General features: G+C 43.5%; 2 protein-coding genes across 3 annotated transcripts in view; one reads left to right on the plus strand and one right to left on the minus strand.

Moving 5' to 3' along the window:
• Window positions 1-15,789, plus strand: part of PDZK1 (PDZ domain containing 1) — a 44,982-nt gene extending 29,193 nt beyond the window's left edge. Inside the window, exons 4-9 of the mRNA XM_006157144.3 lie at window positions 1,814-1,950; window positions 3,306-3,501; window positions 4,255-4,451; window positions 12,158-12,382; window positions 13,040-13,330; window positions 15,338-15,789. Coding sequence (XP_006157206.1) covers window positions 1,814-1,950; window positions 3,306-3,501; window positions 4,255-4,451; window positions 12,158-12,382; window positions 13,040-13,330; window positions 15,338-15,391 — 1,100 coding nt within the window. The 3' untranslated portion in view covers window positions 15,392-15,789. The remainder of the gene's footprint in view (window positions 1-1,813; window positions 1,951-3,305; window positions 3,502-4,254; window positions 4,452-12,157; window positions 12,383-13,039; window positions 13,331-15,337) is intronic.
• Window positions 15,790-17,613: 1,824 nt separating this feature from the next.
• The window catches only part of GPHRA (golgi pH regulator A), a 40,846-nt gene continuing 31,640 nt past the window's right edge, over window positions 17,614-26,819 (minus strand). Inside the window, exons 12-14 of one of the 2 annotated variants that reach the window (XM_006157145.3) lie at window positions 22,706-22,795; window positions 19,770-19,835; window positions 17,614-18,459 (exon numbers count right to left, since the gene is read on the minus strand). In XM_006157145.3, the coding sequence (XP_006157207.1) occupies window positions 18,253-18,459; window positions 19,770-19,835; window positions 22,706-22,795 (363 nt within the window). In that variant the 3' untranslated portion in view covers window positions 17,614-18,252. The remainder of the gene's footprint in view (window positions 18,460-19,769; window positions 19,836-22,705; window positions 22,796-26,819) is intronic. The other variant, XM_027775197.1, reaches the window with a different exon arrangement.

Consider the following 26,819-nt stretch of genomic DNA (forward strand, 5'->3'; position numbering starts at 1 on the left):
GAAGGAGAAGAGATTGTGGCATGGCCATCCCCCCTGGGGGGGGTGATTTCTCGCTTTTTGTCTCTGTCTCTGTCTTTCTGGCGAGAGAATGCGCCCTATAGCAAAAACCTCTCCTACATATGTATATGTGTGTGTTTGTGTGTGTTTAGTTTATTATTATTAATTTTTAATTTAACCAGGGCAAAAGAGAGGGAAAGTTAGAAAGCAAGCCATCGCGTCTAGGATTTGAACTGTGATTGGTCATTTGAGACTCCAGTGCCTTAGCCACCATGTCACTTGCACCCCCCAAAATAATCTCGTACTTCATTTTATTCTAATTTAACCAGGGCAAAAGAGAGGGAAAGTTAGAAAGCAAGCCATCACGTCTAGGATTTGAACTGCGATTGGTCGTTTGAGACTCCAGTGCCTTAGCCACCACGTTACTTGCTGGCCCCCAAAATAATCTCGTACTTCATTTTATTCCATGAACTTTTTGAAGTCCTCTTCATACTTTTGAGTCAGATGGTATCTCTTTTCTCTTTCCATCTCTGAGTGGCCATGTGGTCATTCATTTGTTCAATAAATTATCTCACACTTGGGGGTCTGTCAGACACTGTTGTAGCTGCTGAAGAGAATGTAAAAATCTCCACCCAGCTGGGACATTTAAATAGTGTCCAAAGCTGTGGTCTGGCCTCGTCAGTTCCGCAGGGTGTCCCTGACCTCTTGCTGAGAGCTACATGGAAAGGTGGGAAACCGTATGATTCCTTGTTTCTGGAATTTCAGAGGTGTGGACAGACCTGTGCGCTGTTGGCTGGGGTTCTGTGATGGGTCTCTGGGACGCGGGATGGAACCAGAGACGTTAGCCAGCTGGTTTCCTCTGATGCCCTGCCCACTTTCTTCCCAAGATGGGAAAAGCCCTGGTGGTAGGTCGTAATTAACTGATAAAGGAGCAGATGGGGCCAGTGATCCGCACACCAGAAAAGTTTCCTTCATGACAAAATGTAACAAGGTAAAAGGACAAATGTGAAATGTTGAGTGGTTAAAGAAGCAGACTGTAAGTTACTGTTAAATCTTTAGAAATGACTTATGTGGTCATCAAGCTACCATTAAATCAGACTGGAACATTAGTATCTTGGGAAGAATTGATAGTATTTCTTCCTTTCTTTTCTTTTCTTTTTTTTTTAAGAGAGAATTCTGCTGTAGGGTACATGTGCTTGCCAGAGAGACAGAGACAGAAGTGAGAAATCACCCCTCAGAGGGGATGGCCATGCCACAATCTCTTCTCCTCCATTCTCCTCTTGGGATTTTGGGTGTGCAAATATGCACCCAGCATGAGTTTTAAGCTGCCAGGTCTGGGACTCAAACCACAGTTAAATATGTGTGAGTACAGGGACAAAACCATTATACCACCCGCTGACCCCAATTGACAGTATTTCTTTAGGTAGCACCTAAATCATACCACCTCCACGCGTGCACGCTCTCCTGTGCCTCTGTCCTTGGTAGCTGCTGAGAGTCGTTGACTCCACTGTGCTGGTTGGTGACAGTACTAACAAAATGGGAGAAAGAGCCAGGTGCATTCTAATTCTACGAGTGCAGAGAAAGGGACCCTGATGCGGTGTTGCAGAATGGGCATGGATTAGCACTTTCTGGTTCAAGAGGCCAATGCCTCCTGAGGCTCAGAAATTCTTTTGAAACCAGCAAAAACCCATTGAATAATGGTTGTGTCAAGCTTTGTGTGAGGAGCTCTAATGCTAGCTTTGTAATTGGAAGAAAGCCTTTATCATCGACATCTAGCCTATCTGCACAGTGGAATTCACTCCCTGCCCTCTTCCAGGTAAAAAGGGAGTGTACATGACGGATGTAACACCGCAAGGCGTAGCTATGAAAGCTGGGGTCCGGGATGACGATCACCTGATTGAAGTGAATGGAGAGAATGTAGAAGATGCCAGCCACGAGGAGGTGGTTGAAAAGGTAAGGCCCGGGAAGGACTTGTCCTCTTCTAGCTTTCACTCTGTTCTCACTGGAAGTGAGAGATGGGGGGTGGGTAGTGGCTGGGATGAGTTTATGACAGGAAGAACATCCTGAATGTCCTGTCGAGCTGCTCATTTGTATACAGGGCAGATGTGCTAGGGTTAATTTAGGTTTGAAATACAGTCTTTGCTATTGGGCTGTTGGAAAAGTCATGAAGTACTTTTTGTTTTTGGAGAGGTTTTTGCTATAGGGCATGAGTGCTCGCCAGAAAGACAGAGAGAGACAGAGATACAGAAAGCAAAAAATCACCACCAAGGGGGGATGGCCACGCTGCAATCCCTTCTCCTCCATTCTTTTGGGATCTTGGGCATGCACGCACATGCGCCCGGCGTGAGTTTAAGCCGCCGGCTCCAGGGCTTGAACCATGGTTGGCTACATGGGAGTCCAGCGACATAGTCATTACACCAACTGCTGGTCTCGAAGTACTTTTGATGTTTTTCTGTTTAAAAATGCATTGTAGGGGCCGGCAGGTGGCGTGGTGGTTGAAGTTCTGGACTCCTACATGGCTGACCACGTGGTTTGAGTCCCAGGCCTGGTGGCTTGATTTCTCACATTCCCTCCCTCTCTCTTTCTCTCTCTGGTGAGCCCACGTGCCCTATAGCAAATTTAAAACATAGTAATAATAATAAGTAAAATTAAATAAATAATATAAAAAAATGCATCATGACTTTCCCGATGACCTAATAGTTTCACGTGAAGAGGTCTAAAGAATCATTCGCTTTACCTTTTAGATCTCGTTTGTACCTGAGGGAGCCTCCTCTGTACAGTAGATTCAGTATGGAGCAGGTGATGCTAAAATGTTTGCCTAGAAATGGCAGGTGACCTCTGTGGCTGTGAGTGCTGCGCATGGGAGACCTGTTACCCCAATCTCAGGTCCCAGCTTGGTTCCATGACACGTGGAAAATGATCTGAGGTTTCCCTGAGGTCATATGGAACCTCGAGCATGGACCACCTTCTCTTGGTGGAATAATCCTTAAAGTGGACCCTTACTTTCTTTCCCAGGCACCTAGCCTAGCCTTTGCCTTTTTATCTGCCTGGGCTTTCTGCATTCTAGCTTTCACTTGGGTTCTGTTAGCATCTGTGTGGGTGAGGTCATACTTAGCAAAGGGAAAAAACAACCATCAGAATGGAGACAGAGAAATACGTGAGGTGGTAGGAAACAGCAGCTCAACAGCTTACACCGCAGCTTGCGTCCCAGACTTGCTGCTGAACTGCGACTCTGTGTGCAAAGTTTCTCACTCTCCCGCGTTGACCCTGGGGGTGATGCCATTCCTCACCTCTGTGTGGTGTTGTAGGTGAAGAAATCAGGGAGCAAAGTGATGTTCTTACTGATGGACAAAGACACTGACAAGCTCCTTCGAGAGCAGAAGATACAATTCAAGAGAGAAACAACCAGTTTGAAACTGTTACCACGGCAGCCCAGAGTTGTGGAGATGAAGAAGGGAAGCAACGGCTATGGCTTCTATTTGCGGGCGGGCCCGGAACAGAAAGGTAAGACGCTGGGAGAGCGAAGACTGGGCAGTGTGGTCACCCCATTCTTCATCCCAATCCAACCCCGGAAGTCCATTTGGCCCCCCACTCCCCACTATAGATGAGAAAGTAGGAGGCGTAGCTGGGCCAGGTTTGACATCACACACAGGCCTGACTTTGGGCATCAGCAAGTTCCTGCAGCAGGTACTAGGGCAGACTCTGGGATCGGGCCATGGTATCTGGTAAACTGGCTCCATGAAAAGTGCTCATTTGCAGTATCTGTTGATTTTTTTTTGGAGAGGTTTTTGCTATAGGGCACGTGCGCTCACCCGACAGACAGGGAGAGACATAGAGATAGAAAGTGAGAAATCACCCCCCAGGGGGGATGGCCACGCCGCAATCCCTTCTCCTCCATTCTCCTCTCGGGATCTTGGGCATGCACGCACACACGCCTGGCATGAGTTTAAGCCACCGGGTCTGGGACTCGAATCAGAGTCGTCTACATGGGAGTCCAGTGACATAGCCATTAAGCCAACTGCTGGTCCCAAGGCCCTTTAATTGTTAATAGCTGGGCTTATCCCTGGAGTAAGTTCTGAGCCGGAAGTGAGTCCAGATAAGGGTGCTTTATAAGAATCCTGGGATGCCCGTGGATGAGAAGTAGTTGTACAGAGTTGTCTTTTATATCTGTTTCCTAAGGACCTTGGACTTCTGCAGCAGTTTATTTGTTGAGGAACTTTTCTGATACTTCTATTTTTGGGGGTGGGGGATGGACAGGTCAAGTCATCAAGGACATAGATTCTGGAAGTCCGGCAGAGAAGGCTGGGTTGAAGAACAACGACCTGGTAGTTGCTGTCAACGGCGAGTGTGTGGAAACCCTCGATCATGACAGTGTGGTGGAAATGATCAGAAAGGGTGGAGATCAGACTTCACTACTGGTGGTAGACAAAGAGACGGACAACATATACAGGATGGTGAGTAACACAAGTAATACGTGTGCAAGGGAGGGGCCCATTCTTTTAACATAATTATTTATTAACTTTTTATTTGTTATCATTTTTTTTGAAGAGGTTTTTGCTATAGGGCGCGTGCACTCACCAGACAGACAGAGAGAGAGAGACAGAAAGCAAGAAATCACCCCCCAGGGGGGATGGCCACGCCACAATCCCTTCTCTTCCATTCTCCTCTTGGGATCTTGGGCACGCCCGCACACCTGCCGGGCGTGAGTTTTAAGCCACCGGGTCCGGGACTTGAACTGCGGTCGACTACGTGGGAGTCCAGCGACATAGGCATTACGCTAACTGCTGGTCCCTAACATTCATTTTTTTAAATTGGACCAGAGAGAGGCAGAGAGAGAGAAAGGGAAAGTGAGAAAGCAAGCCACCAGGTCCAAGACTTGAACCGCTGTGGGCCATGTGGGAGTCCAGTGGCTTAACCACCATGGCACCCGTTGGTCTAGAGTTTAAAGATTTTTTTTTTTTTTGGGAGGAGGAGAGGTTTTTGCTATAGGGCACATGCGCTCGCCAGAAAGACAGCGAGACAGAAAGCCAAAAATCACCCCTAGGGGGATTGCCACGCCACAATCCCTTCTCCATTCTCCTCTCAGGATCTTGGGTACGCACGCACACGCGCCTGGCATGAGTTTAAGCCACTGGGTCTGGGACTAGAACTGTGGTTGACTACATGGGAGTCCAGCGACAGCCATTATGCCAACTGCTGGTCCCAAGATTTTTTTTTTTTTTCGTTTAGAAAAGGAGATAATTTATTTTTCACTTATGAGGTGAGAACCATTGATATAAGGTATTCTCCCATGATAATGTTAATTGATTTTCATGATGTTTGAAGATTTGTGATATATTCTGCTTTTTTTTCTTCTGAAAATTTTTTTTTATTAATTTACATTCATTTCCTGAGCATCATCACAACATACAAAATGTGGTTTCCCATCTAGAATAAACTGGATAGTGGCTTAATCATGCATGTTATCATCCATAATATTCCATTTCTACTTTCATGTATATATGTTTTTTACCCCATGTCTGACCCTCTGCCCTATTCCACTCTCTTATTACACTATCTCTGCTGTCTACAGTTGTCTTCAATTCCTTTTCCCCCAACATTTCGTTGATCACACAATATCATAAGTAATCTAACTACTTACAATAGCAAGTGCAGCATACTAAATATGGCATGCTGATAAATCCTAAGTAAACTAACTTGTTTTTCCCTAAAAATCCATTTTTTGTTTTGAAGAGGGGAAATTGTACTTACTGTTGTTTACTAAATCTTTATGTGAAAGCTTAGCAAGTATGTGTGAACTTTTACTACTGGACTTTAGTTTATAAGTGCTATTTCTTTTTGAGAGATTTTGCTATAGGGTGTTGACGCTCACTGGAGAGACAGAAAGAAAGAGAGAAAACGAGAAATCTTCCCTAGGGGGAATGGCCATGTTGTAAGCCCTTCTCTTGCATTCTCCTCTTGGGATATTGGGCACACATGCATGCACATACACCCAGCGTGAGTATCAAGTTTCCAGGTCCAGAACTATGGTCAGCCATGGGGGAGTCCAGTGCCTTAACCACTATGCCACCTGCTGGACCCTCTATTAACAACTCTTACTCATAATACCCTGTCTACATTCTTTTCCTTTCTTTCTTTCTTTCTTCTTCTTCTTTTTTTTTTTTTTTAAAGAGATATTTTTGCTATTAGAGTGAGTACACTCACCAGAGAGACAGACAGAAAGGAAGAAATCACCTCTCCAGGGGGGATGGCCACATCACAATCTCTTGTCTTCTATTCTCCTCTTGAGCTTTTGGGCATGTACGCACACACACCTGGTGTGAGTTTTAAGCCACCAGGCCCGGGACTCGAACTTTAGTCAATTAAATGGGAGTCCAGCGATGTAGCCATTATGCTGGTCCCAGCCTATCTACAGTCCTAAGGTACTATACATTTTTATAATCACAAGAACTGAGATGCAGTCTAGTCTAATAGACATCGAGGGGTTTCTAAGTACCATCTGCCTTACTAGGTGTTGGTCATAAAGATGAATAAAATAAATGTCATATACAATAATAGAAGCTTAAGAAGGTAAATAAATGATGCAGAGGTAGGAGTATTGTGAATGCTGATAGGAGCCCCTTTTTATAGATGAGCAAACTAAAGCTTGGAGAGAGACTTACGTGATTTGCTAAAATTACCTAGTTTAATAAAGACTAATGACAGTATTTGAGCTCAGGTTCTTAAAGAACACCATTTTTTTTTCTTTTTTTGGAGAGATTTTCACTATAGGGCGCGTGCGCTCACCAGATGGACAGAGAGAGACATAGAGACAGAAAGCGAGAAATCACCCCCCAGAGGGGATGGTCATGCCGCAATCCCTTCTCCTCCATTCTCCTCTCGGGATCTTGGGCACGCACGCACACGCGCCTGGCATGAATTTTAAGCCACCGGGTCTGGGACGCGAACCACGGTCGACTACGTGGGAGTCCAGTGACATAGCCATTATGCTAACTGCTGGTTCCCTTAAAGAACACCTTTCAAATATTTAAAATTTTTATTATTTTAAAAATAATTATTTAATTTTCTTTCTTTTTTTTTTTTTTTTTTTTTAACTATAGGCCACTGGGCCCACTTAGGACACAGAGGGAGAAGGTGAGAAAGCAAGTTGGCAGGTCTGGGACTCAAATTGTGGTCAGTCATATGGGAGTCCAGCTCATCTTAACCACCCTGCCACCTGCTGGCCCTCATTTTCCTATTTTAAAAGACTTTTGCTATAGGACTGGCAAGAGAGAGAAGAAATTGGAGAAATTCTTGGGGTGGCCACACCACAATCCTTCTCCATTCTCCTTGAGATTTTGGGTTCATATGCACCAACGCCCAGTGTGGTTTTTCAGGCTCCAGGTCTTGGACTTGAACCATAGTTGGCCATGTAGGAGTCCAGCCTACCTGCCTGATTGGACTTTTTTTTTTTTTTAAGAGGTATTTTTGCTATATGGTACAGTGCATCCACTTGCCAGAGAGACAGAAAGCAAATTACTCCCCAGGGAGATGGCCATGCAGCAATCCCTTCTGCATTCTTTCAGGATTTTAGGCATGTACACACAAGCCCCCTGCATGAGTTTTAAGCCACCGACTCAGGGACTTGAACTGCGGTCGATTATGTGGGAGTCCAGTGATGTAACCATTACACCATCTGTTGGTCCTGTGATTGAACCCTTAAGTCACAGAAAACTGGGTGATAGAAAAATAAATTGGGTTTTTGTTAGTTGAAGAATCAAACCTAGAGAATACTTGATATTAGAACAAGGTCAACCTGAATAGAAGTCTCCAATGCCAAACTGCTGTTCCTATCCTGAACTAGCCTGAAAATATGAGGGGAGCCATGGAAACCTATTTAACATACTTTGAGAACAACAGTGGTAAGTAATTTCTTGGAGGGTATAATTAATATTCAAATATCTAAATTAGGATAGAAAGAAAGTTTATAGTCAGCCAGTGGCATGGTAAAAATGACTGGATCTCACATGGTTGACTGTGTGGTGTCAGTGCTGGACACAGAGGCTTGAAAAACGTGCTGGGCACTTGTGAGTGTATGCCCAAAATCACAATGGGAGAATGGAGCTGAAGGGACTATAGTGTGGTCATCCTCCCAGGGGATGCTTGCCTTTTTTTTTAAATTTAACTTTTATTTATTTATTTATTTAAATTTGACCAGAGATGGAGAGAGAGAGAGAGAGAGAGAGAGAGAGATAGCCACCAGGTCCAGTACTCAAACCAGGGTTGGCCATGTGGGAGTCCAGTGCCCTTAACCACCGCATTACCTGCTGGCCCCAGGGGATGCTTTCTTACTTTCTCTTTCTCTCCCTGGTGAGTATAGGTGTCCTAAAGCATAATAATAAAAAAATAAGGAAAAAGAAAGAAAACACTAAATTGAAACAGGAGTAAATTTCAAATACTGTTGTAACTTAAAATAAATTGAATGTGGACCAGCAGGTGGTATGGTGTTAAAGAAGTGAACTTCCACACGGCTGACTGCAGTTTGAGTCCTGCTTTCTTCCTTTCCCTTTCTCTTTCTGTCTCTCATCAAATTAAAATAAATAAATAAAAAACAAATGGAAATAAATAATTTTTTTTAAAAAAGGAAAATTGTGGGACCAGCAGTAGTGATGGTTACATTGCTGGACTCCCACATGGCTGACTGCTATTTGAGTCCCAGACCCAGTAGCTTGAAAATCACGCTGGGCATGTGTGCATGCATGCCCAAGATTCGTGGAGGAGAATGGAAAAGGGATTGTGGTGTGGCCATCCTCCCGGGTGGTGATTTCTCAATTTCCCTCTCACTATCTCTATCTCTCTTTCTCTGGTGATTGTCGAAGGCAAAAGCCTCTTTAAAAAATTGTATGAATATGAAATGGTGAGACTTGATTTGATGACTGTAGAAAAAGACCAGAAACTGCATACTCCCAGTAGCTGCCCTCACCCAGAAAAGGTGATTTAAAGTTACATTGACACTTGGCTTCTAGAGAGCATCACCTTAACTGTAATGACGAAGTCAGACCATACTTGGAATTCTGGTGTCACCTTGTGCATTAGTCTCCTTAGTGGTAGGGTGGGATAGCTACTGCGAAAGGTGGCTGTGAGGGTTAAGTGAGTTGAAGTTTAAAATGAGCACAATAATACCTCACACATATAAATGCTGCTTGCTAAATCAATAGTCCAGTTCTGAGAACCTCACTTTAAAAGCACCAGTGACGGGCCAACAGGCGGCATGGTGGTTAAAGTGCTGGACTCCCACATGACCAATTGTGGTTTGAGTCCTGGACCTGCTGGCTTGCTTTTTTTACTTTTCCTCTCTCTGTCTCTCTCTAGTGAGTACACATGCCCAACAGTAAAAAAAAACGGACATGTGTGCTCGCCAGAGAGAGCAAATGAGAAATCACACCTTGGTGGGGATGGCCATGCCACAATTCCTTCTCCTCCATTCTCCTCTTGGGATCTTGGACATGCACACACACGTGCCCAATGTTTTTCAAGCCACTGGGTCTGGGACTCGAACTGTGGTCAACCACGTGGGAATCCAACGACATAACCATTATGCTGTCTGCTGGTCCCAAAATTAAACAATTCTTAAAAAATAAAAGGGCAGTGAAAAGAAAGGAAAATAGGGAAGAGGTTTTGGAAGCCATTTTGAGATTATTTAGCTTGAGTAGGCATAGGGCTTTGGAGAAGAAAGAAGAGCATATCAAGAATTTCAAAGGCTTTTCCATGTGAGGAAGAATAGACCTTTAATTTTTTTTAATTGCCAGAGGGTGTGTGTGTTTCCGAGAGAGAGAGAGAGAGAGAGAGAGAGAGAGAGCGAGCCACAATCCTTTTTCTATTACTCCAACCTGTTGGGATTGTGGGCTGCGGGGCCAGGTTTTGAAGTGCGGCTGGCTACAGGGGATCCAGATACCCTAACCACTAGGCTACAGGCTGGCCCTAGACTACTTCTGCATATGTTGCAGCATTGTATAGGGCATAGTTGGATCTTTTGGCTTAAGAACTGAGGCTGCCCCAAACGGGATGAATCACTTCTGCAGAGCGGTGAGCTCTCCCAGTTGTTGGAGAAAGCCAAGCAGAAGTCAGGCCACGGCTCTGGCTGCAGTTAAGGGGTTTCTGACATTGAGTCCTTTCCAACTCCTTCTAATCTTATCACAGAATGATTGAACTGTAATTGTTGTTTGGTTAATATGAGAGAACTTTGATCTAAAAAGATTCCTGCCCTTTTTCAGCTCTGCCTCAGAGTAAGTTCCAAGGATTAGGGTGTGGAGCGGCCCTTGAGACTTAAAATAGTTCCTGGCATGCACTACACCTCGGAAGAGTTGAAATGAAGAATAAAAGCTTTACTTTTAAACAATTTTTTTTTATTAGTTTTTCTATAGGGTGTCTGTGCTTGCCAGAGAGAGACAGAGAGAAGGATAGTGAGAAATCACCCCCCCACCCCCCCTGCCCCCAGAGGGGATGGGCACACTGCAAACCCTTCTCCTCTTGACATTCTAGGCATGTGTGCACACATACCCTGTATGATTTTCAAGCTGCCGGGTCTAGGACTCGAAGCACACACCTGGCCATGGGGATTCAGTGCCTCACCTCCATGCTACCTGCTGGCCCTGGCTTTTTGTTTTGTTGCTGCACCTCAAGATGAGCTGCCAGTCAGAAACAGATTTGCTTGTTCAATCAAATGTAGCAAAGTCACTTTGATAAATGTTCACATTAAAGAGAGAAAGACTTCAATATGGGACATTTGCAAGTTCATCACTGAGAGGTCTTGAGTTAGTTGAACTAGATACTAGAAGGTTCTACTGGTGCTACTCTCATTTAGAAAGGAAGAAGATGTGGTCTTGTGGTTAGTAAGGCGGATGATAACCAGAGGATCCAAGGTCTATTTTTAGCCAGGCTGCTGAGCAGTGTGATCTGGGTTGGAGCATACACAGTAATCACCTTTATTTTTTAGAGATTTTTGCTATAGGGCATGTGCACTTGCCAGAAATACAGAAAGTGAGAAATCACCCCCCAGGGAGGATGGCCACACCACAGTCCCTCTCCTCCATTCTCCTCTTGGGATTTTTGGGCACTCACACACATGCTTCCAGTGTGAATATCAAGCCACCTAGTTGTTGTCAGCCATATAGTTCAGCACCTTAACCACTATGCCACCTGCTGCCCCCTGGGCTCACCTTTAATTGCTTGAACTCCTATTCATTTCCCAGCAAATGTCATGGACACTGTGGGCAGCAACCAAACTGCTGACCCAAGATCATACTACACCAAAACCTGCCCTCCTAACCTTCAGCTAAAATCTACAGCCACTGTAACTCTTTAATTCTGCTGAAATCAGTCATGTTTTCTGTTTTACGCCTTTTCTGCACTCAAGGAAAGTGCTTTCTTCACACAGATGGTCTGGGAGTTGAGACAGACTAGAAGTCCTTACAGACGGTGGAGTTAGACATAACAGAATGGCCAGTTGGTGGCTATTACCATAAATAGTAAGATAAACTGAGCATGACAGATCCCAGGACAGGGGGCGGTGATGAGCAGCAAAGTTGGAATTAACTTTTGTTACGTGACCACATGATTGCCATTGCGCCCTCCGCCCCCAGTTATTACTGTGTATTCAGGTTGGTCTCTTCTGTTAGCTTTTAGTCTTCAGATAGTGATCAAAATAGCATCTTGTGTTTACTTTCTTTGTGTTTAAGGAGCTCTGAAGATCATGTTACTGAAAGGGAAGTGCCAGAGAACTTATTTTGCCTGAGATACTGGGCTAGTCACTCAGATATGTGTCATTTCCCAATAACGGGACTGTGTATAGGGTGTCCAGTGATTTGCTCACCATCACAGGGTCAGAAGAAACTAGCAATTCTAGCAGACATCTCTTTGGATTATTGTATGCCATTCTGCGTGCTTTTATTTTATGCATACATATACCTTTGTGTGCATGTTTATATTACTCGATAACCAAGCTTGATCTTTTATACCTTTTGCGACTGAGGTAGTAGGGAAATTTACAGTCTACAACCAGATGTATCTGGAAGAGAAGTGGAATATGTATGACACTTTCCAAATTAAGCCAGCATATTTAATAAAGTGTAACTACTCATACTTACAATTAAGTCAAATGTTTTTCTTCTATTTTCAAAAGGCTCGATTTTCTCCATTTCTCTATCTTCAAAGTCAAGAGCTACCTAATGGTTCCATTAAGGAGGTTCCAGCGCCTACGCCTGCTCCTCTGGAGGCCTCAAGTCCAGATACTGCAGAGGAAGTAGGCACTCATAAGCCTAAAATCTGCAGACTGGTTAAAGGTGAAAACGGCTATGGCTTTCACTTGAATGCAATTCGGGGTCTGCCAGGCTCATTCGTCAAAGAGGTACGGTAATCTGTTCCCGTAGCCTAACATCAGTCATGATTAGCACATTCTCAGCTCCCCCACCCAACCATGGCTGAGTAAAAAGGTTACATTTAGGGTTTTCACCGAGGGGCTCAGGTGGGGTCAGATAAATGCTGTCATGGTTCTGCACCCTGTAAGTTAGCATATAATATTGTAAACTCACATCTTCTGCTTCCCAGACATCTGTTCCACCAGATTGTCTCTCTAGACATTTTTGAATCAAGTTAAAGGAGTAAGTAGACATGACACCTTTACCAGTCCCGACTGGGAGTGTTATTTGTTTTTACTCTGTGCATTTGGCCTGATGCCCCCATCAGGTAGGGACTGACCATGAGAAGACTATCCCTATAAGCTAGCAGAGAAGAAGGGGGATCTAGGAAACCTAAGGCCTTCAGCCCAGAAGACAGCCAAAATGATATTCAACCACTGTTCATAACACTACTCACGTCAGTATGGAGGTTGTAGCTTTCAAGTGCAGAAAAGCATGAGAGCGCCTTTCTTAACTTCTGTATCTCAAAGAGAAATAGTAACAGGGTTAAGAATAAATTCTCGAACTCATTTATCCTCTGGAGGAAAGCCAGTCTAACACGCCCTTGCTTGTGTGTGGAACTGATACCGGGGCACCTCTGTTCACAGATACAGAAGGGCAGCCCTGCTGCCTCAGCTGGGCTGGAGGATGAGGATGTCATCATTGAAGTAAATGGGGCGAATGTGCTGGATGAACCCTATGAGAAAGTGGTGGACAAAATCCAGAGCAGCGGGAAGAGTGTCACACTCTTAGTCTGCGGAAAGAAGGCCTATGATTATTTCCAGGCAAAGAAAATCCCTATTGTTTCCTCCATGGCTGATCCATTAGATGCCTCCCCAGATTCCGAAGAAGAAACACTAGCAGAGTCCGAGTCCGATGGGCCCGTGGCAAAAGATCGGGTGAGTAGGGATAAGAGTGCTTTTAGTGAGCTAACTTACCAGGGTTTGGGACAATCCCTAAAATGTATACCTCATATCTAGGTTTACCACAGATTGTTCTGAAATATTGTGTTGTCAGGAAAAGCTATGATGCATTTTTGCATAGAAAAACATAGAGAAATACCTCATGACTTTTCTGACGACCTAATACTAGAGAATGACACTGTAAAGATAGGTAAAAAGTCAAGTTACTGTGGAGGATAAGAAGCAGTGGAAGGACAATGAGTTTCTTATTTATCTAGAACCAACAAGTCAAGAAATACTCATATCTAGGTTTACCACAGATTGTTCTGAAATATTGTGTTGTCAGGAAAAGCTATGATGCATTTTTGCATAGAAAAACATAGAGAAATACCTCATGACTTTTCTGACAACCTAATACTAGAGAATGACACTGTAAAGATAGGTAAAAAGTCAGGTTACTGTGGAGGACAAGAAGCAGTGGAAAGACAATGAGTTTGTTATTTATCTAGAACCAACAAGTCAAGAAATACAAGTCAGAAGTTTATAAAAAGTATAACGGGGACACCAGAAGAACCTAAATCAGACTATCTAGGTATAAATTCTGGTTCTGTCGCTTATTAGCCTTGGACAAATTGATTTATTTGCCCTGTGCTTCAGTTTCCTCATCTGTAAGACAGGGATACTTTGTAGAATTATTACCAGGATTTTATTAACTAAGATTATTACAGTGCTTTAAAAAGTGCTTGGGTTGGGACCAGCAGTTGGCTGAAAGGCTATGTCGCTGGACTCCCATGTAATTGACCATGGTTCGAGTCCTGGATTCGGTGGCTTAAACTCACGCCGGGCATGTGTGCATGCGTGCATGCGTGCCCAAGATCCTGCGAGGAGAATGGAGGAGAAGGGATTGAGGCTGGCCATCACCCCTGGGGGGTGATTTCTCACTTTCTACCTCTCTGTCTCTCTTTCTGGCGAGCGCAAGCGCCCTATAGCCCATAGCAAAAAGCTCTCAAAAAAGGAAAAAAAAAATGCTTGGATCACAGTGAACATGAAAATAGTAATGGTTAGGGGACTGCATTATTTTCAAATAATTTGCAAGTATGACTTTTTTTTTAGATTAAGCATCATTCTCCACAGGAGGAATCTTCTCAAAGTCCTTGGAAAATGCATTTTATAAAAAAACTATACATGAATTTCAAATTGTTTGCACCAAAGTAAACTCATACTTTAATTCTATTTTCCATTAACTTTTGAAGCTCCTACATATTTTGATTAGATAAATTCCTTGGTATCAGTTTTATATTTTTATTCAATTTTTTTTTCATAGATGAACTTGAAGTGCAAAAGTGAAATGACTTCTCCAAGTTCATCATGAAATTTATGGCAGAGCCGGGACTCCAAAAGCTTAACTCAATATTCTATTATATTAATTCTAATTAATACTCATATACAATAGCCATTGACCTTGTATTCTGGAATGCTTAACAAAGAAGTATGCTAGTTGTCTTTTGTTTGTTTGGTGAGGTTTTTGCTTTGCTTTAGGGCACGTGTGCTCAACAGAAAGAGACAGAGAGACAGGAAGTGAGAAATCACCCCCCGGGGGGGATGGCTACTCCACAGTTCCTTCTCCTCCATTCTCCTCTTTGGATCTTGGGCACATGCACACACGTGCCTGGCATGAGTTTAAGCCACCGGGGTCCAGGACTCGGTCAACTACATGGGAGTCCAGCAACATAGCCATTATGTTAACTGCTGGTCCCCACTAGTTGTCTTTTAAAAAATCTATATAATTCTTCTAAGGAAGTCATTTATAGTACTGTACTAGTCTTATAGAAAAGAAATATGTATAGACACAAAGAAATTTGTCAATGTGTCAAACAGCAAATCAGAAAGAAAGCCAAGTGTAGAATTCAGGTTACCTGGCTTCTGGTGAGTGACTAGGATAGCTCATCTCTCTTCTGATGGCCATGCTCTAATACTTGTGAATCTTTGTTTTCTTCTGCACAGGCCCTCAGTACAGCCTCACATGCCTCTTCCAACTCTGAAGATACAGAGATGTAATGGCTTTGGCTGACAGCAGCTTCTGGGTATTTAATAGGAGTCCTTTCTCAAGGAATGAGTTGCCACCCATTCCTTTTATGGCCTCTGTTAGAGAAGAACTCTTCTGGAAACCATTCATCATGTGTGATTGTCTTCGGTTGTCACTTGTCTTGGGGGAGCAGCTATTACAGACTGCTTATAGAGCTAAGGCAGAAGTCAGATTCTTTTTATGTGAAATCTTCTAAACTTCAACTTAGCCACATTTGCCTGTATGATGGTATCTTTTACTTCTATTGGCTCTTTGAGCACCAAAGATGATTAATAAATCTGTATATCTGAGAGTTAAAGTATCTGAGAAGGTAAGCCTACAAAGGCCTTTGTAATAATGTGGTTACTAGAATAAATACCATTAAAAATGCCTTCTGAGTACACTTGAAACTTTCCTGTTACATGGTATAACCTTAATTGTGCTTTTGTTTTGGATAAAACCTCTTTTAAAAGAATTATTTAATTTTATTATTATTGATATATTTTAAAAATAATTATTTATTCATTTAATTTCATTTGTTACTGTTATGTTTAAAATTTGACCAGAGAGAGAGAAAGGGAAAGTGGGAGAACAAGCTACCAGGTTTGAGACTCAAACTGTGGTTGGATATGTGGGAATCTAGCACCTTAACCACCACGCCACCTGTTGGCCCCCATTATTGATATTTTTTAATCTGACCAGAAAAAGAGAGGGAAAGTGAGAAAGTAAGCTGCCAGGTCTGAGATTTGAACCATGGTCAGCCATGTGGAAGTCTAGTGCCTTAACCACCACGCCACCTGCTGGCCCCTGGATAAAACATTTTGTGCTTTAACCTTCGTTTGCTTCTAGAAATCTAGAACGTGATAAAATACAAAACAAGACTTTAGTAATAAAAAGACTTCTAGGCAACAAAACTAAGAATTTTCTTAAATTGCATTTCTGAATATTCTAAAAAATTTTCAACATTTTCTTTTTGTAGATGAAAGAAATTAAGTTCCAGGATAGGAAAGTGACCTATTCCAGTTAAATTATTCATTATGTTACCCCACAACATGAGGAATATATAAAAATAAAAATGGATATATCATTATTAAATTGAACATGAGGTAGTCACTTTTTTTAAATCAGGGATCTCAGGAGCCCAGACCACACCCTCAGGGCAGCAAGCCCTCTCTGCCTCCCCATACTTTTTTTTTTTTTTTCTTTTTTAAAGTTTCCTATAGGGTATGTGTGTTCACCAGAGAGAGAAAGGAAAAAAGTGAGAAAGCACCCTTCCAGGGAAATGGCCATGCCACAATCCCTTCTCCTCTATTCTCCTGTTGGGATTTTGGGCACACATACACATGAGCCCAGTATGGGTTTTTTTTTTTTTTTGCTATAGGGCATGTGCGCTCGCCAGAAAGAGACAGACGGAGACAGAAAATGAGAAATCATCCCCCGCCCCCAGGGGGGATGGCCACACCGCAATCCCTTCTCCATTGTCCTCTTGATCTTGGGCACACTCGCATACATGCCCGGCGTGAGTTTAAGCCACCAGGTCCGGGACTCGAACTGTGGTCAACTACATGGGACTCCAGTGACATAGGCATAACTGCTGGTCCCAGCCCAGTGTGGTTTTCAAGCTTCTGGGTCCAGGACTTGAACTCCATAGTCAACCATGTGGAATCCAGCCACCTTAACCTCCATGCCACCTGCTGACCCTGGAGTAGTTACTCTTAACTAATACAAAGTAGAAGGAAATCAAGAAAAATGACATGCCTGAAGTCTTTTGGTAGAAACTATTTCAGTTAGTCGCACACCAACCCTTTCTCAATAAAGAAAAGATAACCTCTTGGCTTTTTTTTTTGGAGAGTTTTTGCATATCGGGTGTGTGTGCTCACTGGAAAGGGAGAGAGACAGAGACAGAAAGTAAGAAATCACCCCCAGGAGGGATGGCCACACTGCAATCCCTTCTCCTCCATTCTCTTAGGATTTTGGGCACACACACACGCACACACACACACATACACACGTGCCTGGCGTGTTGAGCCACCAGGTCTGAGACTGGAATTGCGGTTGACTATGTGGGAGTCCAGCAATGTAACCATTACATCATCTGCTGGTCCAACTTCTTGGTGATTTTAAAAGGTTGGGGAGGAGAGGTGGGATGCTAACTCACCTTAGATCACACAAACATCACACCAAACTGCTTGATAAAATGAACCCAAGGCTGAAGTGTTACAGTCTCTGATTTTAATGACGGCTATTCTCAAGGGAAACTCGAGATCTTCATTGCTGCCCAGCTACCACAGTATCTCTTGCCCCAGAGTTCAGTGTGACTTTTGTTATGGTTTGCTATAGGGTGTGTGTGCTCATCGGAGAGAGACACAGAGAGATATAAAGTGAGAAATCACCTACTAGGGGGGATGACCACGCTGTAATCCCCCTTCTCTCTGGATTTTGTGCACGCATGCGCATACACCCAGCATGTTTTTCAGGCCGCTGGGTCTGGCACTGAACCATGCAGTTGGCCATGTGGAATCCTGCCACCTTAACCACCATACTACCAGCAGGCCCCAGTGTAATTTTCTTACACTAGTTTGTTTCCTGGTTCTGTTCCTCGTCCCACCATGTTGCACCAGTCTCATATCCATGCAGGATGCCCTCTGCTGAGTTCTGCCCTGAGGTATTTCTCCTGTTCTGGCTGAGACCACTCATGATCACAGTATCATCTGAGGAGGAAGGCGTATGCTGGAGGCAGAATGTGCTACTGCAGCATTGCGTTTGTTAAAAAAACAATAGGTCCTGGTCCCTTCCATTCTTTTCCCTTATATCCAAACTTCGACATACTCTCCCAGTATGTATCGGCATGAATTCAAGGTGCCATATGCTTCTCTGGTGCCTGTTTGTGAGCTAGATAGAGGAACAGTATGCTGGAGAGTGCGCTGACCAGGAAGATCACATCAAACCAATGGTGATAGAAGTTGAACTGCAGTTCTCCAAGGACTTCAGTGATAATGGTGCGGTATTCTAGTGGCATACTCATGCGGATTAGCAGCACCGAAGAGACGAAGTACATGCCCTGCAAGGCAAACACAGTAATCTGGAAGTTACTTTGAATGTGGTAAGGAACAGTTCAAAGGAAATTGTTTCTTTTTTTTAAGAGAGATTTTTGCTATAGGGCATGTGTGCTCACCAGAGAGACAGAAAAGTGAGAACCTCCCTCCAACACTGTGGTGGGGCTTGGCCATGCTGCAATCCCTTCTCCTCCAGTCTCCTCTCGGGATTTTGGGCAGACATGCACACGCCCGGTGTGAGTTTTAAGCTGCCGGGTCTGGTACTCAAACTGCAATTGGTTATATGGGAATCCAGCGACATAACCATTCTGCCATCTGCTGGTCCCAAAGGAAATTGTTACAATATTTAAAAGTATAAAACACATTTCTGGATAGGGAGATGTTAGTTAATGGATCCAGATAGGAGGAATAAGTTCTAGAGTAAAGTGCGTTCTTTTTATTTCATGAGAGAAGAGAAAGATACACAGGCATTCTCCATGGGAACTCAATATGCCGTGATTTCCCCTGCCCAGCCTGCCAGGATCTGATCCTGGGCCTCCCATATGGCTCCAGTATCACGCAGTAGTATCCTACCCCCAGTGCCACAACTGGGCCTACTGTCTACTTCAAGATAGCTAGAAGAGATTTTAAATGCTCCTAATACAAAGCAGTAACAAATGTTGAGGGGATATGCAGGTTACACTGAGGTGATCGTAACACATTGTATTCACACACTGAACAACCATACCGTACGTACCCTATAAGTACGTACAATTGTTTTGTCAATTAAAAATAACAGAATTTGAGCTGGCTCTGTGCTTTTCAAGAGAGGCCAGATCCTGCAGTGACCGGAGTTTGAATCCCTGGCCCAGTGAGCCTGAAACCTGCCAGGCACATGCAGAGTACTAAGCTGATGGGCTAGAGGAAGAGGATACAGCGTGACTGTACCCTGTGGACAGTGTTGCCCTCTCTCCCTCCACATGCACACATACTACCATGAAAAAATTAAAAAAAAAAAAATGTAAGTTAAAAACACACACTCTGGGGCCAGTAGGTGGCATGGTGGTTAAGGTGCTGGATTTCCACATGGCTGACCACAGTCTGAGTCCTGGACCTAGTGGCTTAAAAGTCACACCAGGCACGTGTGTGCATGTGCTCAAAATCCCAGGAGAAGAATGGAGGAGAGGGGACTGCAGTATGGCCGCCCCGCTTGCGGGGTGATTTCTTACTTTCCTTCTATCTCTCTCTGGCAAATGTACATGCCCTATGGCAAAACCCTAAAAACAAAACCGAAAACACACACTTCCACTGTAAACGTAAAAGTTGTTAAACTTACCATTATCTGTGCTAATAGCAGGACAATAACATTGGAGGACTTACTGCTGGAGATGGCATAAAAGAACTGTAAAAAAAGGGGAAGAGAGATGAATTTATGCAGTACTCCTTGATTCCTATGTCAAAAACAAAAATAGACATGGTTAATATTTAACTAAAAGTGTCTTTTCTGGGCCAGCCTGTGGTGTGGTAGTTAAGGTGGCTGGATTGCACATGGCCAAATCTGCTGTCCGAGTCCTGGATCGGGCTGCTTGAGAAACTTGCCAGATACATGTGCATGCATGCCCAATATCCTGAAAGGAGAAAGAAATGGAGGAAAAAGGATTGTGGCATGACCATGGGGTGGGGAGGGGGAAACGCTTTCTTGCTTTCTCTCTGTCTCTTTCCAGTGAGTGAATGTGTCCTCTGGCTTCTTTTCCATACCACCGACTATATAGAATAATTGACAAGATTATGCCTACAGAGAAGAGACTTAAAATAGACTAGTGAAAAACTTACAGACTTAGTTTCACCCTAAAGATAGAAGGTATTGGGATCAGGTAGTGTGGCAGTTAAGGTGCTAGATTCTCACATGGCTGACTATGATTCACATCCTGGACCTTGAAAATCATGCCGGGTGCGTGTACATGCCCAGAATCCTGAGGAGAGAAGGGACTGAGGTGCGGCTATCCTCCCTGGGGGTGATTTCTCACTTTCCCTTTCACTTCACTGTCTCTTTGGCAAGCACATGCACTCTAGGGCAAAAACCAAAAAAAAAAAAAAAAAAAAAAAAGTAAAAAATATAAAAGAAAGTTAGTTGATATTACTTAAACATAGGAAAGGATTTCTATTCTAGCATATTTCAGAAACTATGTGATGCATATGACTTTAATGTCACTATGAAACATTGTAACAGATTATTTCAGGCTACTCCAAGCATTTGTAATTGTTCCTAGGCTGCTAACTTCTTTCAAAAAAATCCAGAGGGGACCAGCAGTTAGTGTAATGGCTATGTCGCTGGACTCCCACATAGTCGACCATGGTTCGCGTCCCAGACCCGGTAGCTTAAAACTCACGCCGGGCGTGTGTGCGTGCGTGCCCAAGATCCTGAGAGGAGAATGGAGGAGAAGGGATTGCGGTGTGGCCATCCCCCCGGGGAGTGATTTCTTGCTTTCTGTCTCTCTCTGTCTGTCTGGCGAGCGCACGCGCCCTATAGCAAAAAAACCTCTCAAAAAAAAAAAAAAATCCAGATACATGAAGATACCTTTCCTTCTTTCATTAAAGCAGCTGTCCAGAGATCCTAGTCTCTTCTTTCATTCATGCAGCTCTCAGATCTTGGAATCCCTACCTCTTCTGTCACACAGGACAAACTTTTCTTTTTATTTTTAGAGAGATTTTTGCTATAGCGCGTGTGCACTCGCTGGACAGACAGAGAGAGAAAAGGCAAGAAATCACTACCCCCTCCCCCCCGGGGGATGGCAATGTCGCAATCCCTTCTCCTACATTTTCCTTTGAGGATTTTGGGCATGCACGGGCATGCACGCGCACGCGCCTGGCATGAGTAAGAAGCCACAGGGCCTGGGACTCCAACCTCGGTTGACTATGTGAGAGTCCAGTGACGCAACCATTATGCCATCTGCTGGTACTGAGGACTCACTTTTCCACTTCATGAAGACTTCCTGTGCTGCCAGAAAACAGCAGGATATTCTGCCCCTTTATTCCTTATCTTTTGTACAAACGACTCTTTTAACCTCAAATATCTGACTCATTTATTTATTCCAAACACCTGGTGTGCACTTACCAAGTGCCAGGTCTGATTCTAGATGCTGGTGACATCAGTGCACAAAACAGACCCTCATCTTATTTTCTTGCCTTTGGGAAATATACTTATCTATTAGGATCTCAAGAGGAGAAAGCTTATTTTTTAAAATTATTTATTTCATTAATTATGGTTTTTAAAAATTTGACCAGAGAGAGACAGAAAGAGAAAAAAGAAGGGAAAGTGAGAAAGCAAGCTGCCAAGACCAGGAGTTAAACTGTGGTTGACCATGTGGGAGCCCCGTGCCTTAACCACTATGCCACCTGCCAGTTCCAAGAAGAGATATCTTTTTTCTTTTTTGGGTGAGAGGTTTTCTTTATAGGGCACGTGTGCTCGCCAGACAGACAGAACGAGACATAGAGACAGAAAGCGAGAAATCACCCCCTGGGGGAATGGCCACGCCGCAATCCCTTCTCCTCCATTCTCCTCTCGGGATCTTGGGCACGCATGCACTCGCGCTCAGCGTGAGTTTTAAGCCACCGGGTCCAGGATGCAAACTGTGGTCGACTACGTGGGAGTCCAGCGACATAGCCATTACGCTAACTGCTGGTTCCCAAGAAGAGATATCTTAATTAGGTAAAATCATCTCATGGCAACATATGTCAACAGACAAAGAATAAGCACTTTTTACAAAAAATAATTATATATATATTTTTTGAGAGGTTTTTGCTATAGGGTGTGTGCGCTTGCTAGAAAGACAGAAACAGAGAGACAGAAAGTAAGAAATCACCCCCCTGAGGGGATGGCTACACCACAATCCCTTCTCCTCCATTCTCTTCTCAGGATCCTGGGCACACACGCCCATGCGCCTGGGGGGTCCAAGCCACTGGGTCTGGGACTTGAACTGCAGTCAACTACATGGGAGTCCAGCGGCATAGCCATTAGACCAACTCCTGGTCCCTATTTATTTAATTTTATTTGTTATTATTGTTTTAACAATTTGTTTTAGGGCATGTGTGTGTGTGTGAGAGAGGGACAGTGAGAGAGAGAGAGACAGAGAGAAGAGAATAAAGTGAGAAAGCAAGCCGCCAGGTCTGGGATTCGAACTGCAGTCAGCCATGTGGGAGTCCAGCACCTCAAGTACCACGTCACCTGCTGACCCCAAGACAGGTACTTTTTAACACTTTGCTACAACGTACCTTGGTAAGAGTGATGAGCAATCCTCTGATGGACGTGATGATGATTATTCCAACTAAAATGAAGGAAATGTGCTGGGACCAGAACTTCACCTGCCCGCAACAGAAAGAGCAAAGATCTGCTGAGTGTTCAGAGATATGAAAGTTGAAACGTACCCTGTTCATTCATTCCCTGTGAGAGGGAACTTCATTAGGAACCACTTGATTTTTATTTTTTAATAGTGAGCAAAGAAAATAAGTATAAAGGGTCTTCACAAAGTTCAAAGACAATGCATGTTATGAAAAAACTATTGGGACCAATGGTTGGCGTAATGGCTATGTTGCTGGACTCCCACGTAGTCGACCGCAGTTTCAGTCCCGGACCCGGTGGCTTAAACTCACGCTGGGCGCGTGTGCGTGCGTGCTCAAGATCCCAAGAGGAGAATGGAAGAAAAGGGATTGCAGCATGGCCATCCCCCTGGGAGGTGATTTCTCGCTTTCTGTCTCTCTGTCTCTGTCTTTCTGGCGAGTGCATGTGCCCTATAGTAAAAACCTCTCAAAAAAAGAAAAGAAAAAAACTGAGCATGGATTTCAAATTTTTGCATAAACATAAACTCATATTTATTTCCATTTTCCATGAACTTTCTGAGGCTCCCTCACTAGATGGTGAATAAAACACATATAGGAAGACTGCATTGAATACATTAATTAGCAGTCTTAACCAAACCTTAAAGACCGGAGAAAGTAGACCAGCAAAGCCATTAAGGCAGCAGGGTCCCACATGGCTGATTGCACGGTTTGAGTCCCTTGCAAATTATACTGTGTGTATGTGTGTGTGTGCGTGTGTGTGTGCGCTGCCCCCAAATCCTGAGAGGAAATGAAGGAGGACTGCAGTGTGTCCACCTTGTCTGGGGCGAGGCATTATTTCTCATCCCCCCACCCTTGCTGATGAATGCATGTGCCCCATAAAAAAAAAAGAAAGCAAGTATATTGAAGTGAGGAAAATAATACTAATAAATGAGAAAAACTCAGGGCTAATGCTAATTGCTTTATAATGGTAAGTGAAAATCAGGGATAAAAATAAAACTACTTAGTAGCTTGATGATGATCATTTCTATTTTTTTTTTTTTTTGAGAGGTTTTTGCTATAGGGCATGTGCGTCACCAGACAAAGACAGAGAGACAGAAAGTGAGAAATCACCCCCCAGGGGTGGATGGCCATGCCGTAATCCCTTCTCCTCCATTCTCCTCTTGGGATCTTGGGCATGCACATACACGTGTCCAGTGTGAGTTTAAGCCACGGGGTCCAGGACTGGAACTGTGGTCGACTACATGGAGTCCAGCAACATAGCCATTACGCCAACTGCTGGTCCCGGTGATTATTATTTTTTTGATTGTCTTTTAACTTTTGAAGTATTCATTTACTTAATTTTATTTGTTATTATTATTTTTTAATTTGACCAGAAAGAGTGAGAATTGGAAAGTGAGAAAGTAAGCTACCCGGGTCTAGGACTCAAACCATGGTTGGCCAGGTGGGAGTCTTTAACTTTAACCACGTTAACTACAATGCCACCTGCTGGCCGCAGCTTGGTTATTTTTAATATGTATGAATAATTACATATTATTTTTAATACATATGAATATGTTCTCTGATCACCTGAAACTTCAGAGAATTTTTCTCTTCTTTAAAAACAAAAATGTCATATGGTGCATGTGCTCACTGGAGAGAGAAAAAGAGAGAGAGTGAAAGGCACGCTCATGGGGAATAGTCATGCTGCAATCCCTTCTCACTTCTCTCTCCTCTTGGGTTTTTGGGCATGCACACACACATGCTCAGCGTGTTTCTCTAGCTGCTGAGTCCAGACCTTGAACTGCATGGTTGGCCATATGGGATCCAGCCACCTTAACCACCATGCCATGGTATAGCCCTAATTTTTCCTTTTAGAGTAAAAGAATATACAGACACCTTCAACTCCATTCTAGGAAATAACTGAACTTCATTCGAACCACAGGATGACACCTCTTTCTCTTGTTGCATTGCTTCTTAGTGAGAAGCAGTTTGGGAACCCTGTGCTTGACTGACTTCTGAAAAGTACTGCAGGGGAGTGGCTATTATTACTACCCAGAAGGTTTCCTATTCAAAATTATTAAATATGGAGCATACAGATGAATTATAGATGGAACACACATATACCAATTAGAAAGCACTGACAAGGACAAACACTTCTTTTACTTTTTCCTTTTTCCCATAGGGTGTGTGTGCTTTCTGGAGAGACAGACAGAGGGAAAGTGAGGAGTCACCCTGCAGGAGGGAAGGCCATGCCACAATCCATTCTCCTCCATTTTCCTTTTGGAATTTTGGACACATGCACACATGTTTGGAGTGTTTTTTTTTTTGAGAGGTTTTTGCTATAGGGCACGTGCGCTTGCCAGACAGACAGAAACAGACAGAGAGACAAAAAGCAAGAAATCACCCCCTGGGGGGATGGCCACACTACAATCCCTTCTCCTCCATTCTCTTCTTGGGATCTTGGGCACGCACACACACACGCCTGGCGTGAGTTTTAAGCCACCAGGTCTGGGGTGTGAACCGCAGTCGACTACATGGGAGTCCAATGACATAGCCATTACGCTAACTGCTGGTCCCATGCCTGGAGTGTTTTTTAAGTCACTGGGTCTGGAACTCAAAGTGCAGAGTAGGCTGTGTAGGATCTAGTGCCTTAACTCCCATGCTACCTGTAGGCCCAGGAAGAATTTCTAAAAATTCAGAGCAGTAAAAAAAAAAAAAAAAAAAAAAAAAAAATTAAATGAAGAAAACATGTATGCAACAATAGCAAATGAAACATGATATAATTTACACACTAGAAGATACTATGCCCCTTCATATCCAAAAAGAGCATGTGGAGAATAGTTCATGTGAAAACACGTGATAAAACATGTGGCCTGTAGACACATGCAGAAACGCGTTTTTGTAAGTTACTTTAGTAGGGCTACTGAAAAGTATTTATATATGAAAGTAGTATTTGTTTGTTGTTAATGGTTGTTTTTTGTTGTTGTTGTTAATACTTAATATGTTGATACTGTCCAGTATTGGGCTAAAGGAAGTTATATACGTTTATTAAATTGTACCCCCACAAAAAATTTAAAAAATTATATGGCGCTAGTCATTTTCACATTAACAACAGGAAGACAACCATTGACAACAGGCAGATACTGCTTTCCTATGTAGATGCTTTTCAACAGCCCTGCTAGAGTAGCTTACGGAAGTACGTTTCTGCATGTGTCTACAGGCCACATGTTTTAATCACATATTTTCAGATTGGCTGCTCTCCACAGAGCATATTAAATGTATATTTTTTAAAATTGCCAGAGAATGTGTACAGTAGTCAGAGAGAAACAGGGAGAGGGAGAAGGAATCCCACAATGGTCCATTGTCATACCACAATCCCTTCTCCATTTCTCCATCCTGTTGGGATTTTGGACATGCACACTCACTTGCCTGTATGGTTTTAAGCTACAGTGCCAGGATTTGAACCACTATCAGCCATGTAGGATCTTGCTCCTTTAGTCACTAGGCTACAGGGCTGGTCCAAATGATACACTATTGATCTAGCATCAAAATATATGTTTTAGGGAGCCAGCAGGTGGCATGATGGTAAGGCATTAGAGTCCCGCACAGTTGATCACAGTTTGAGATGACCCTGTAGCTTGAAAATCACACTGGGTGCATGTGCATGCATGCCCAAAATCCCAAGAGGAAAATGGAGAAAGGGTTGAGGAGAGGTCAACCCCCCTGGGGGGGGATGATTTCTCACTTTCCCTCTCTCTGTCTCTCTCTGGCAAGCACTCATGCCCTATGGCAAAAACAAAAACAAAAACTACACACATACACACACGTACTTTGTAACATTCCAGGCACATATGCAAGTGTGCCTAAAATCTTGAGACGAGAATGGAGAAGTGATTGTAGCACACAACTAAATGGTCCACACTGTGGACTAAAATTGTGACACTGAACTTATCATCAAAGTACTATTCAGCCAGAGTCACTGGCCATATGTATATCTAGAAAATTTACTATTCTATGTAAAAAGATAGGGGGAGGCTGGCCTCTGTGGTGCAGTGATAATGCATTGCTC

The sequence above is a fragment of the Tupaia chinensis genome, unplaced genomic scaffold (genome assembly GCF_000334495.1).
Source record: "Tupaia chinensis unplaced genomic scaffold, TupChi_1.0 Scaffold000529_1, whole genome shotgun sequence".
Taxonomy (NCBI): Eukaryota; Metazoa; Chordata; class Mammalia; order Scandentia; family Tupaiidae; genus Tupaia; species Tupaia belangeri.